The sequence below is a fragment of the Lutjanus erythropterus genome, chromosome 22, assembly GCF_056507025.1.
Source record: "Lutjanus erythropterus isolate fLutEry1 chromosome 22, fLutEry1.hap2, whole genome shotgun sequence".
Taxonomy (NCBI): Eukaryota; Metazoa; Chordata; class Actinopteri; order Lutjaniformes; family Lutjanidae; genus Lutjanus; species Lutjanus erythropterus.
Window position 1 is genome coordinate 6,957,088 of NC_139338.1, and position 13,281 is coordinate 6,970,368.

Here is a 13,281-nt window from a genome sequence, read left to right on the forward strand (position 1 = left end):
GACAGAAAAGGGATCCCCCTCCCAGGACGGACAGGTGTGCAGTAGATGTTACATATACAGAACAAAAAATACAATATTCAAGACAGTTTGTAATACATAACCTTACATTAACACAAGGAAGTAGTTGTGTTAAGAATGAATAAATGCAGCTTTACACCTTTTCCTCACATACAGCGAGCGAATGAAAATTGCTTAGATATACTCGGAGCGATTGTAGTGACTCTGCATGTGATTTTTCCCTATGCAAATGAGTAAGTGTTTTAAGTCATTTATTTATAATAATGTGATTTTATTAACTCAGCCTTGTTTCTATATAGTTGGAGGGCAGTTTAGTTGTTATAACTCCTAACAGCTCATTGATTTCCTTCCAAACCATGTCCTCTTAGAGCAGGGGTCTGCAGCCTGCAGCTCCAGAGCCATTTATCATAGGTCAGCAAAACTTCAAAAGCCAAAAAGTTTGAGTTGGGGTCAAAACTCAAAAATTTATTGCATTATGAAGTGATTCTTACAATCTCCAAATGTGAAAATATCTAGTCTGTACACCAAATGTAGTATTTTGTCAACTGAAATGTGTGTCGTGGCCTACATCTTTGGCTTATTGCCTTTCCTTGGCAGACTCTCCAGAAGCTAACTCTGGATGGATGGATTTTTTTTTTTTTTTACTCATTTTCAATATTTGTATATAAAACTAAACACAGGACGTGGTTCATTGGTACATGAGTGAAGAATTAGCACCACCTGCAGCTTATCTCAATGTTGACACTCCTAATATTCACATAACAGTAGTGATTAGAAACTTTTTTGTTTACAGTTTGAACTAAATGTGGATTCCTAATGTCCGTTTGTAAAAACTGGAAAGTGACAAAAATTGTTAGATATAACTCCCCAATTCCAGCAATAAAAAGCTGGGAGGAATTATCTGAAGATGTTCGAACATCCCACAAGCCATTACTTTGAAGCATACTGATGCCTTTAACCTCATTTAATCCTCCTTTGTGTTCTTCAGTGTGTGTTGTCAGGAGAGGCATCAGTTTACTCTCTGTGACCCCGGTTACATAAACTGTGGACTGAGGCCCAGCACGGGTTGCAGGAGCTCCACATTTTGTCTGAGTGTGCAGTTTTAGTCATCATTTATTGAACTTGGATTTGAAGATGAGAATATAAACCTGTCATTTGTGTTGTGGGCGTAAAGATTCCAACATATGGTTTTAAGTGTCCTGGCCTGATTACCTGGTCACTTGTGAAAGGAGACGTTTCATTTCTCTTTTTACTGTTTTGGGATGACCTTTACATTGAATTCCTCATAATAAGCAAGAATATAATAGAGTGTTAAGTGCGAAATGGAAGACATTTCTCATCACGTCTCTGTTGGGCAGTGTTGTTTTGCAGCCCAGTATTTTGCCTTCCAGGTTAAACCATTTTATCCACCAGTTTTGACCCATTTTCAGCCATTGTGAGCTCATTATCCTCCTCAGGCCTGTGCTTGAAATCAGATCAAATGACAAGGGTGGAGCTGTGTGACGGTACTTTTTTGTCTTTCCCAGACTCGGATCATATTTTCCACAATAGACTTTGCTCATAAATGCATTTCCAGCAGGTGAACGTCTGAAAGTAAGAGAATGATGGTGTTGGAATGAAATAAGAGTCGGTGCGAAACCTGAAGCTTTGGAAGAACACCTTGCCAATTTCAAGCTACTTTTTAGTTTTTATTCTCAAAAACTGTACTGTACTGATGTAGCATTCATTCCACTCTAGCGTGTCTGCACATTTTTGCAGTCTGTTGGGGGAACCTTGTCAAACATACCTCACTGTTCAGCCTTTCAGATGATAAATGGGTCCCAACGGGAGGCGGTGGCCATCTCTCCTTGTGGAAACATTGAAACCCATTTGTCTGAGGAGTTGCATTGATCAGCGGCACCGTCTCTGCAGCTCCACTGGTCACTGAGTTAGCAGACCAATGAGGCGCTCTGGGGAGTGTTTTGATTATCAATTTCAGTTAGTGTTAATGTCAGCACCCAGTTCTATATGGAGACACTTGCAGTATGAATATAAATGGCTTCATGTGGTCATCAGGGACTTGTCAAGGTCTCTCTCACTCACAGTGCTAAGCTAGCACTGCTAGCAAAGTCCTTATCAGTGTTGGCACTTCATTACCATTAGGACGAACAAACCAACAAAAGTTTTGTTTTGTTGGCATGAATGAAAAATATTGCCAGAGTATCAAGGACAATAACAGATAATATGTAGGATAATATAGTACATTATCACTTGAATTATAATGATGATATTTATTAAACGGTTTTATTGAATATTGACCATTGTTGCAGTTTGATCTGGACTCTGGAGGACTAACAGAAGCAATAAAATCGATCATTACAATATATAGTATCAATACAATTTTTTTTAATGAACAACTCAACTCATTGATTCTATTATTTTTTTAGTAATAGCCTTGTAATAAACAGAATAATGTACTGTGAGTGAGTCATTATTGTGAAATAAACCTCAATAGGGTAATGCAGGGCTTTATTTGTACTCACTCACTGTTTGTTATCCCTTATATAGCACCATTATTATAATGATGTATATTATTAATATATATGTACACACATACACTGTTGATTTTGTGCAGCATGTTTCTTGCCAAAAAGAATATTTTGCTTTTCACTGGTACTTTAGTTCTGTAAATTTTGCGATTAACAAATTTAATATCTTAAAGTTGTCCTCTTTAATATTATATTTGCCACAATTTAAGAAGAGATACATCTCAGTCTCTTGTCTCACCTGTTGTGCAGTGACCCCACACTCTTTCCTCTATTGGTAGCAGGATGTCTTGGTTTTTGCCATCCTCTCCCTCCATGGCTAGACTGTGGTCACTGAGTCAGTATCTGGTCACGACCTGTCTCTGCTTTGTATCTCTGACAGTTAAAAGATACTCAGCCAATTCGTATTCATGGTTTAGGGCCAGACAGCAGTTGATTTTGTTTTGAGTTTTGGTTTGATTCACCCAGTGTTCCAGGTAGGCATCATTTGTTAATTTAATTATTTGGTTTTCTCTGATTAGTGGTTGAATTTCTGTGCTAATGGTGGGTCCTTCCTAGCTGCTAAGGACAACTTTTTCCCAACAGACCTCCGGGGCCACAAACCCTACATTTATGGTGGATTCGTTTAATTTTTCATGGCTGTTTTGACAGCAAAGATCCCAGAATTCACTTTGAATTACTGCTACGCTGAGCAGAGAAACTCCTTTGTGCAGCTTTTCTTGACAGTATGATTTAGAGGATGATCCAGTTTGGTTGAAGATAACCAGATAAGTAGTTTTGATGGGCCTTTGAAAGCAGAGGACATTAAGGTTTAAATGTCCAAGTTGTCTATTGGAGGGATTGCACTGAAATCTGGTAAAGGCATTTATACTCTCCTCATGAGATCTGACCTACAAAGACTTTCTACACAAATAGGTCATACATTATATTCACAATACACAATAACACAGCAAAGTGAGGTGCATGTGGGTGTGTCAGCAGCATGACTGCCTGTGGAAATAACCTGTTAGTTAGATGGTTGGTGTTTGATTCGATGCTCTGATCAAGTTTTTTTTAGTTGGAAGGATCGAGAACAGGACATGAGCAGGGTGGCTGGTGATCTTCACTATATTTGGGCCACTCCTTTTGCGTCAAGTGGTCTAAATGTTGTGAAGTTGTGTTAGTTCCACGTCAGTGGCTATAGCTGCTGTCTTTACAGCCCTTTGAAGAAGTCTGCAGTCCTGAGCAGTCAGGTTGCCAAACCACGCTGTGATTCAGCCTGGCAATATGCTCAGCAGCACTACGATAAAGGTTCTCAAGAGTGTCAGTGTTCATATCAAAAGTCTTGAGACGCCTCAGTAAATATGGGACTGATATTAAGTATCAGATTCCCATCCCTAGTCATTTTGAGCATGTTAGCACACTGATGTTAGCATTTAGCTTGTAAAAAACCCCTGAGACTCAGCAAGCTTGTATATATATTTTTGGTACGTAACAAACTTGTAATAGTAACAGTGCAGGTGTTTCATTTTAAGCCTAGAATGTGATCCAAACACATGTCTTCCACAGATTGGACTCGATGGTCTGCCAGCTTCTTCTCTCCAGTCTTTTCTTGAAAGCCTATAAACATTTTATGAGATACAAAAGACACGTAAAATTTGTGGAATGTCACTTTTAAATCGTAAATATTTTATTCACAGTGAGGTAACATAGCCACCAGTTAATCTATGAAAGGTACCTGAAAGGCAAATTATGCAGGATTTCCCCAAAAAGGAAGTGCATAGACTTCTACAAAAGTAAACTAACAAGTTCTACTTATTTTACCTTTAAAATGTCAACCCTAATATCATGTCTACTTTGGTTTTGCAATAAAATCGCAATGTGGCTGAGTGCAATATCGAAATAGCAGAACCAGAACCAATTATTTGAAAAGGGAAAATTGTTTGTTTGTTGCAGACTTCAGTAATTATCACATCATCATGAGTTTTATATTTTTTTTTTCAGTGAACATGAAAGTTTAATGCAAAACTGTTCATTCCCACTAATCATATCACAATTTCAGCCAAAATAATCACAATATGGCTTTTTTTAAACCAAATAATGCAGCCCTATTTTATGGGCTGAAAATGACTACTTTGTGTGCAGTTGTGTGTTAAGTAAGAAGTCATTTAATGCAGCAACCTCGCAGCTCGCAGATGATGCATGATGCAGAAAAGTGCAGAATATTTTTCCTCCGTGTCTTTTCAGTGTCTGATCCACAGTTGCGACTCTGTTATAGTTTAGTAGTTTCGGTCACACATTAGCGCATGATGTCGAGGCTTTCACTATCTGGGCCTCTCAGTGTCACTTGGCTGCTTTCCTGTGGGATCCAGCTGACTCATGCACACCTGCAGGACCGACTCTGCCAGTTCCAGCCTCCGCAGAGCCCGTCCACAGCTGGATGCATGTAGTCTGTATTCATGGAAGGAAGTCACGATGAGCTATTGCGACACACTGAAGCGCTCTCTCCTCCGACCGGATGAGTCGAGATGAGACCGAGCTGCTCTCTGCGTCACAGTCTGCCTTTTGGTCAAGTTACTAGGAAGTGAAAATGTGACTCAAATTGAGGTTATTGTAGTAAATGTAACGTGACATCTGTTTTAAATGTTTTTTAACAGTATGACAAGCTAAGTGTTGGTCCTGCACAGCACTGAAGTAGAAGCCTGTGTAAACATACCGTTAGTCTTACTTATGTCATTTCTGGTTGTCATCATTTGAATGTTTTTAGCTATGAATTCTCAATAAAGCAGTAATCCATTTAACATTTCATGAAGGTACAACTATGTTACTTTGGTCCTGTTGAAATCATGACGATCTCCAGACAAGTTCTCCAGTTAGAAGGAGTATGTTTTTCTGATGATTCCTAAGCAGATTTATGGGTGTGTATTTGGAAGAGATATCAGTAATTGTAAGTCACAATTAATCTAAAAGTATGCGTCATACCTGCATGTTGAGATTTGACTGAGTTATGATTCCAAGAAGGAGTGTGATTTTTTTTTTTTTTTTTTACGCAAATTGTGTCAATCAGGTGTGAAGGGTTTTAAAGTACCTTAACTGTCTTCATGAGCTGTGTCACTGCTGCTGCTGCCTCGTTTTTGGACTGTATTGACGCAAATATTTCTGTTGTTTTCAGAACACTTGCATGTACGTGTTCCTTTCACCTCACAGTATCTTTATTAGAAACATAAAATCTTATCTAACACTTCACAGGAAAGCAAATAAGTCTATTTCCCAAGAAAACATTCCTTTATTGTGAATCATGGTCTCAATTTTCCATAACTAAAAGCACAAGCAGCGAATTGTGACAGTTACATCATCCTTTTGACACAACAGCTTTAAATGCTGTGTTCTAAGACCTGTTGTGACACAGCTCAGGCGTCCTGAAGGCGTCTTCAGGGAATGGTACTCTGGTTAAATTGAGTAGAAAGTGACTATGGTATAAAGCTAGCAGTTGACAAACCTGTCCATAAGGGAACAAACAAAAACAGTAAGTAAGAACAAGCTGTTTGTCCACCATCTTCCTTAACCTCGCTGTACATCTCCCCTTTGCCACTGTCCACGTGCCCTTCCTGATAAACACCATGGCCCTGTTCTACAATTTTGGCAAATCCTGGAAGTCTGACCCGGGAATTATCAAAGCATCAGAGGAGCAGAAGAAAAAGGTAAAGTAGTAGAAAGAAACATGTGTAAGCACGTTGTCTAAAATAAATATGTGATGATGTCCTGATCAAATGTTCTTGTTTTGTTTTGCCACAAACTTCCCCCCCCCCACATTGGTTGTCCATCTAATTTTCAAGCAAATTTAAAGTGAACTTTTGAAATGCTGCAAAAGAGAAAACGTGAATTAGACTTGTTTCCATCAATGAACTAGGGTATACAAAGTGTAGTTTAATCAGAAGTTTACTATATAGGCTATATTACACATGGCTGTAATAAACAGTAGAAGAAGTAGAGATGCTGAACCAGAAACAAAACAAGTTGTTAGCCAGTAAACCATGAAGAAGAAGAACTTGAGGGAGGAAGAACTCTGTGAACTCCAAGAAGATAACGAAGAACAACCGCAAGAGCTCAAAGAAGTCCAAGAAGAACTCCTGAGAACTCAAAGAACAGGATGAATTCCAAGAAGAAATTCAAGGACTCCAAAATCATCAACAACTCCAAGAACATGAAGAAGGACTCCAATAGCTCAAAGAAATCCAAGAACTCCAAACTGAAGACTGCAAGAAATCCAAGAAAAAATCCAAGAACTCAATGAAGAAGCAGTCCAAGAAAAGAATTTAAATAACTCCAGAACTTAAAGAAGAACTGGAAGTAGTCCACGAAGAAGAGGGTGAACAATTATTCTTTGCTGAATTATTTTCATGACAGCGGAAACAGCTGCTTCTTCTCTCTGAGTGGAAACAGCTGATCAGTCGTGAGTTGAATGTTGGCTACATCACAACTTATTTGGAAGAGATGTTTCCATCTCACATTATGCGCATTAACTATTTTGAAAAAGGCAAAAACCACCTCATCTTTTTGGTGAAATTAAGGACTGTTTTTTCCAACTTTACCGTTTCCATCAACTTTCTCTAATGCAATTTTTCAAAACGTGGAGAAAAATATAATGGAAAGCAGAAAGCTGCTTGGAATTGACTGGAAAGATCTTGGCTGCTTCTCTGGCACGTTGCCCACAGTCGCCGTCCCTCTGTCCCTCATTATTACCCTGTGATGGAGGACAACAGCAGCTCTGCTTCTTAACCAGGCTCTGTGATTGATGAAGAGCTAAATTTACCCTGCATTGTTAGCACGGTGCAGGACTCACCACTGTTTCAGCTGGTCGGCCACCTCAGATCAAACGCTTCAAAGCCTTCCTCTCCCTGCAGAGGATCCCCTTCCACCTACTGTTCTCCTCTGAGGTGGCTGAAGATTAGGATTGTTGTACCTTCAGTTTATTTGCACAGCGATAAGAGACAGGAGAGGGGACACAAATCTTATTTGGGCAGATTAGATAAAAACAAACCCCTTCTGAAAAGTATTTACCCTTAAAATCTGAAAGCAAATGAGTAAATGAAACTGTAAATCCCAGAGTAGCTTTTGTTCCAGTTCAGTGTGAATGAGCTGAGCCTCCAGTGTGATCGCTCAGCTGGAAATCCCGGCCTCAGCTTTTTATTCTGTCAGTAGGTCTTTTGTTGCGGTGCCAAATAGACCTTGGCGAGATGAATTTCTCAGTTGTTCATTCATTTTTCTGCATTGTCTGTTTTTTTTTTTTTTTTTTTTTTTTTTTAAATCCTGCTTTTGTTTCTTGTTTCCTTCCTCCAGACAATTGTGGAGCTGGCAGAGACAGGCAGCCTGGATCTGAGCATATTCTGCAGTACCTGCTTGGTAAGTTCTGACCGCTCTCGTGCAAGCAACTGATCCATACAGATGATATTAGCAATAATAAGACAACTTTTAACTGCTCGGGTGTCTGTTTTCCTGACAGATACGGAAGCCCATCAGGTCCAAACACTGCGCCGTGTGCAACCGCTGCATCGCCAAGTTTGACCACCACTGTCCCTGGGTGGGGAACTGTGTCGGTATGTCAGCTATCCATGCACTTCCACTCACAGTCTTCATCCCACACTGACAAGCCTGTGTTTCTTTGTTGTTTGATCGGTTCCATATTCCACTTTAAGAAGCAACGTGGCCTGACTGAAGGCTCTGCTCTTAATTTATTCTGGTTGTGGCACCAAACACAAAAACATGCCGGGAAATCTTTAATGGATACTGGTCAAAATTAGACCAGACTTTCACTGAAAAAAGGTTGCATTTAAAATCATTTTATTTTCTGTGAACTGTCCGTCTCTCTTCATGCTGTCCAGACAGTGCATCATCACAGCCTCTGGAAATTTGGCTTGAAATAGTAAAAAATACAGATATGAACCCACAAAAATCTGAATGAAAACTCATGACAGTTACTGTTTGTGTCAAAGGAGTCTTTCCTACACTCTGTAATAGCCTCAGCCCTCCATGCTTGAGATGGCTCAGACTCAGTGGGAGCAGAGAGGTTTTGTTGCACCTGATTGGTGGAATAACTGGTTTGGATTGATTTCTGATTAGTTTGGCGAGTTAATCGTGCAATTTTTGTCATAAATGTCAAATTCAAACCCAATAATTGGAAAGTGAACAAACATGTAAATGACAATATTTATAATTTTTTTTAAATGATCACAGTTTGAAGGCCATTGTGGATTTTGGCTTCCACTGGCTTAAAGTGTAAACCTGTTATGGTTCATTATGTAAGTCAACATTAATTTGACTGAACTACACTGAAAAATGTAATGATCTAAAACCAAAAAAGGTAGTGAGTAATTATTTATTAGGTTATAAAATGAAATTCCATTACATAGAAACCACAAGTAGCTTCTACAAAACAGCAAATAAAACCTGAAAAATGATAAAGTGTCAAGATGACAGATGATGGAATTACAACACAGTGCAGAAGAAAAGGCTTCAGTGACAAGATGCAGGAAATGAGGAGGGGGGAAATTAAGTTGTAAGGGAGGAACTGTGTTGGAAGGTGTCTGTGATGCAGACCAAAGACGGTGGAGGGAGGAAGGAGGAGTGCAGGGGTCTTATAGCACATCCATTTTGAAAGCAGATGGTCAGGAAGAAGCTTTAAAAGTGTGGAAACTGTCTGAACAAACAACTTGACTCTAAAAGTTCTTAAGAAGTTTTAAAATATCATCAACACAATAGTCCATGATGCATGCCATCTTTTAGGTATGCATACACGTTTGCATGACTGGGAATAAATCAATCTAAAATAAAAACCATAATAGCTTGAGCATTCATTCCTTTGGCTGTGAAAAGCCAGGGCTTCTGTCTTTGACGTCATCATGTGATGTTACGTGCCGTACAAAATGTGGTGACAACACGCAGTGGTACGTTGAAGTGGAGCAGAGAAGCAAGTCGATAGTTCATCGTCAGAGACAGACTGAGAGAAATTGGATTGAGTCAGTAGTTTTGAGCATAGCTTAGCTTTTAAGCTTAAGTTCATGGTTCAATTTATGGGGGAGCTAAGGGGAGCTCGGCTACTCTAAAAAAAAAAAAAAGGACATAAGCTCCCTGAAAGCCAATGCTGAGATATTCAGGAAGAGCCTGAATTTCTTTGACATGTATGAAAGCCATCTGTTCATATCAGCAGTCATCCTCTTATCTCTACTGTTGTTAAGCTCCTTAATTTGCACTCATCTGCATGATTTTGTATATTGAATAATGAATCCATTGCACAAGTGTATAGCCATGTTAGCAGTGTGGTTCTGTGGATGATGTCATCTCTTTATACATCCATCCATAATGAGAAAATGTTAGCATGCTAACATGCCAAACCAACAAGGGAAACATTCCTTGCTAAACATCACATCACATCACTGTTCACCTGCCCTTCAGTAGTCAGAGGCACCAAAGCAGTGATGAAGATGAGACTTGACATGTTTGTTTCTCCTCTACAGGAAGTGGGAATCACCGCTACTTCATGGGTTATCTGTTTTTCCTGCTCTGCATGATCTGCTGGATGATGTACGGCTGCATTTCCTGTGAGTAAAAAAAACAACCCTCTTTTACGTTTCCTCCCTTCGTTCCCTGCTCCACTCGTTCCGCTTCCCTCACTTCTCTCCCTCTTCACCCTCAGACTGGAGGATCCACTGTGCCACCAGTTATGCCAAGGATGGTTTCTGGCTCTACCTGACCCAGATCGCCTCCTGCTCTCCCTGGATGTTCTGGATGTTCCTCAACAGTGTCTTCCACTTCATGTGGGTGGCCGTGCTCATCATGTGTCAGCTGTACCAGGTGTGGATTTACTTTTAATAAACCGCTGTTTGAATTTCAGCAGATACTTCTGTCTGTCTGCTCTCAGATTTCTGTAAATGTTGGCTGACATGTTTTTTTTACATCTCTCAGATCGCTGCTTTGGGAATCACCACCAATGAGAGGATGAACGCTCGGAGATACAAGCACTTTAAAGTCACAGCCACGTCCATCGAAAGCCCTTTCAAGTAAGTGACCCTCTTTGATTCGTTAGAGCTCTATAAATTCAGGTTATTCAGAGGCCTTGTTTTTCTTTAGTCTGACAATCATTATATAGGACTTTTCTATACTTTATGGCAAACGTTCTTAATTTTTGTACACTGTATTCTTAAAATATTATATATCTTTGCTTTGAATGACTTGATCAGAGACAGCATAGTGATGCACTGAGGTGTTAGAAATGTATGAGGTAAAATTGAAAATTGAGTCCTGGATTTTAACTTTGAACTCTTGTCAATAATGTGACATTATTTTTAGATAGTATTTCTTCATTATTTACACCAAATCATTTGTATTGGTGATGTAATAACCAAGCAGGTGGAGACATTCAGCTCCAACAATTTTATTAAGATTCCAAGATTGTATCTCTTCTGGGAACAGCCTGCAGGAAAATTCATTTCCATTTATATTAAAAGAGAGATTATTATGGGATAGCTGAAGGCCCTTAAATGAATAGTTGAGATTGTTTTAAGTGGGGTTGTACTAAGTACTTGTCCATCGTCAGTGTGTTACCTACAGATGGAGGTCGACACGTCCCCAGTTTGAAGAAACAGCAGGAGTACTGGTGTAGGAAGCTAAGCAATGTACTGCTGTGGACAGACACCTGAAAAAATTCTATCAGTCTTAAGTGTGCGCTATTTTTGTCACAGTTTTTCTGACGGGGAACTGTAGTTAAAAAATAAACCATGTATCCCTGACTCCAAGTCAGCCAAACTCCATTGGCAAAAACGAGTTAGTTTATTATTATGCAACTTTGGTGTTTTAAAAGTTTCATTCAGATTCACTGAAGTCACACAATAGCACAAACTAGCTAACAGATCGACGCAGCTGTAGACCAGAAACTCAGGTGTTCTGTGAGGTAAAATTGCTGATTTAGCCAAAGGAGTCTGGTTGGTCAAGTGAAAGATATATTTAGCTTGTTGGGTTGCACTGTGGGTAATGTAGGTGCCTATTTTGTTTTTTTTTTCTCCCCCAACTGTCCATCTTGAGTCCAGGGCAAGGATTAATTGAGGAGTTCTCTTTTTAAGGATGCCACCAGCAGTTTTTAGAAAAATGTTTGTATAGCGTATTTGTGTAATTGATAGTCAATTGTTCTGATGCCTCTCATGTTCCTTTCTCTCTCTCTCTCTCTCTCTCTCTCTCTCTCTCTCTCTCTCTCTCTCTCTCTCTCTCTGTGTCCCTCTGCAGCCATGGTTGCTTCAGAAACCTCATAGATTTCTTCGAGATCCGCTGCTGCGGCCTGATCCGGCCCGTGACGGTGGACTGGACCACGCAGTACACAATAGAATACGACCAGACGTCCGGCTCAGGCTACCAGCTGGTGTAGACGAGGACGACGAAAAGGAAGAAGAAGAAGAAGAAGAGGGGGGAGGGAGGAGCAGGGAGTTGGGGGGAGTCGAGCGTCGCCGGGTGGAAGGAAGGAAGTCAGGAAGGATTACCCTCCCCGCCCCCTTCCCTCCCCCACCCACCACCACCACCACCACCACCTACTCCGGCGTTCATACTGGAGCGACGCTGTTCTTCTCGGGAGCGCTTGCTTTTTTCGGACCATCTCTCCCCACCCCCACCCCCCCCTCACCGATCAAACGACTCTGGAAAAAAAAATCAGCCAGGACTAGCATGCTGTTACCGGGGGTGGGAAACACCACACCAACAACCCCGCCCTCTCTCCCCCCCCCCCCCCCCCCCCCCCCCCCCCACCACCACCACCACCACCACCACCTTTACTACTATTACTACTACTACTACTACTACTCTACAACATCCATTACTGTACCTCCACTGCTATCAGACCCCCTCCACCTCTTCTCTTCTCCCGAGCCCTTTGGACGGTGCAAACGTTGCTGCCAGGCACGAGCGGAGAGGAGGGAGGCCGACGGACGAGAGGAATTTACAAAAATAAAAGCTCTTCTGTTTGTTAGCGGAGACGCGACGCTGCAGAGACATCAGCGCCATAAAGTGGCAGTATCATTCTCTTTCCCCCCCTCTTCCCTCTTTATATCCTTATTTATGGTGTCCCTGTTGATGTGCCCTGTATGTATGTTTTTTTTGATTGGTTCAGGAGCTGTTCCTGTGATCATTAACTGTGGTGGCCAGGGAAGCTGAAGGAACGTTTTCTTTTCGTTTTTTTTTTAAAACCATGAATTTGTTTCCAAGTATGACAGAGATAAGGGAATGTCTTTTTAAGGTCTTGATTTTGCACCGTGATGAGTCGAGCTGATGAGGATTTGCCAACGTAGTTTGAACTTATCAGATGAAAAGTGTCGGAGCCACTGGAGGAGTCCAACTTCTCGCCTGCGGAATTAAAGCTGCAACACAAAATTTATTTGGGGGCAAATTAATGGCTGTCATGCAGTGATAACGCAGGATTGCGTGCATGAATCGGGACTCCTCCAGCGCTCGCGCACTGTAGACGTGACAGAAAAATATCCTACAGACAATGTGATACAGGTATATTTATTTTAAAACTATTTATAGATAAAGTATGTTCTAGCTAGCACCATCATTTTTACATTTCACATCATTTTAGCTGGTTTTTATGAGAAAAAAGTTATGAAACGAGTACCTGTAGCTGTTTTAAATGGAACTTCACCATAAAACTCTATAAAGTGAGTGTATTTATTAACAGCAAGAGTATAAGGAAAAGAGAAGGCAGCCGAAGGAGTTTACG

At 40.6% G+C, this 13,281-nt stretch overlaps 1 protein-coding gene across 1 annotated transcript in view; it reads left to right on the forward strand.

Annotated features, from left to right (window-relative positions):
- Nucleotides 1-12,286, forward strand: part of zdhhc17 (zDHHC palmitoyltransferase 17) — a 40,280-nt gene extending 27,994 nt beyond the window's left edge. The window contains exons 11-17 of the mRNA XM_084711110.1: nt 6,099-6,223; nt 7,863-7,925; nt 8,026-8,119; nt 10,037-10,120; nt 10,216-10,373; nt 10,485-10,579; nt 11,799-12,286. Coding sequence (XP_084567236.1) covers nt 6,099-6,223; nt 7,863-7,925; nt 8,026-8,119; nt 10,037-10,120; nt 10,216-10,373; nt 10,485-10,579; nt 11,799-11,937 — 758 coding nt within the window. The 3' untranslated portion in view covers nt 11,938-12,286. The remainder of the gene's footprint in view (nt 1-6,098; nt 6,224-7,862; nt 7,926-8,025; nt 8,120-10,036; nt 10,121-10,215; nt 10,374-10,484; nt 10,580-11,798) is intronic.
- The last annotated feature ends 995 nt before the right edge of the window (nt 12,287-13,281 follow it).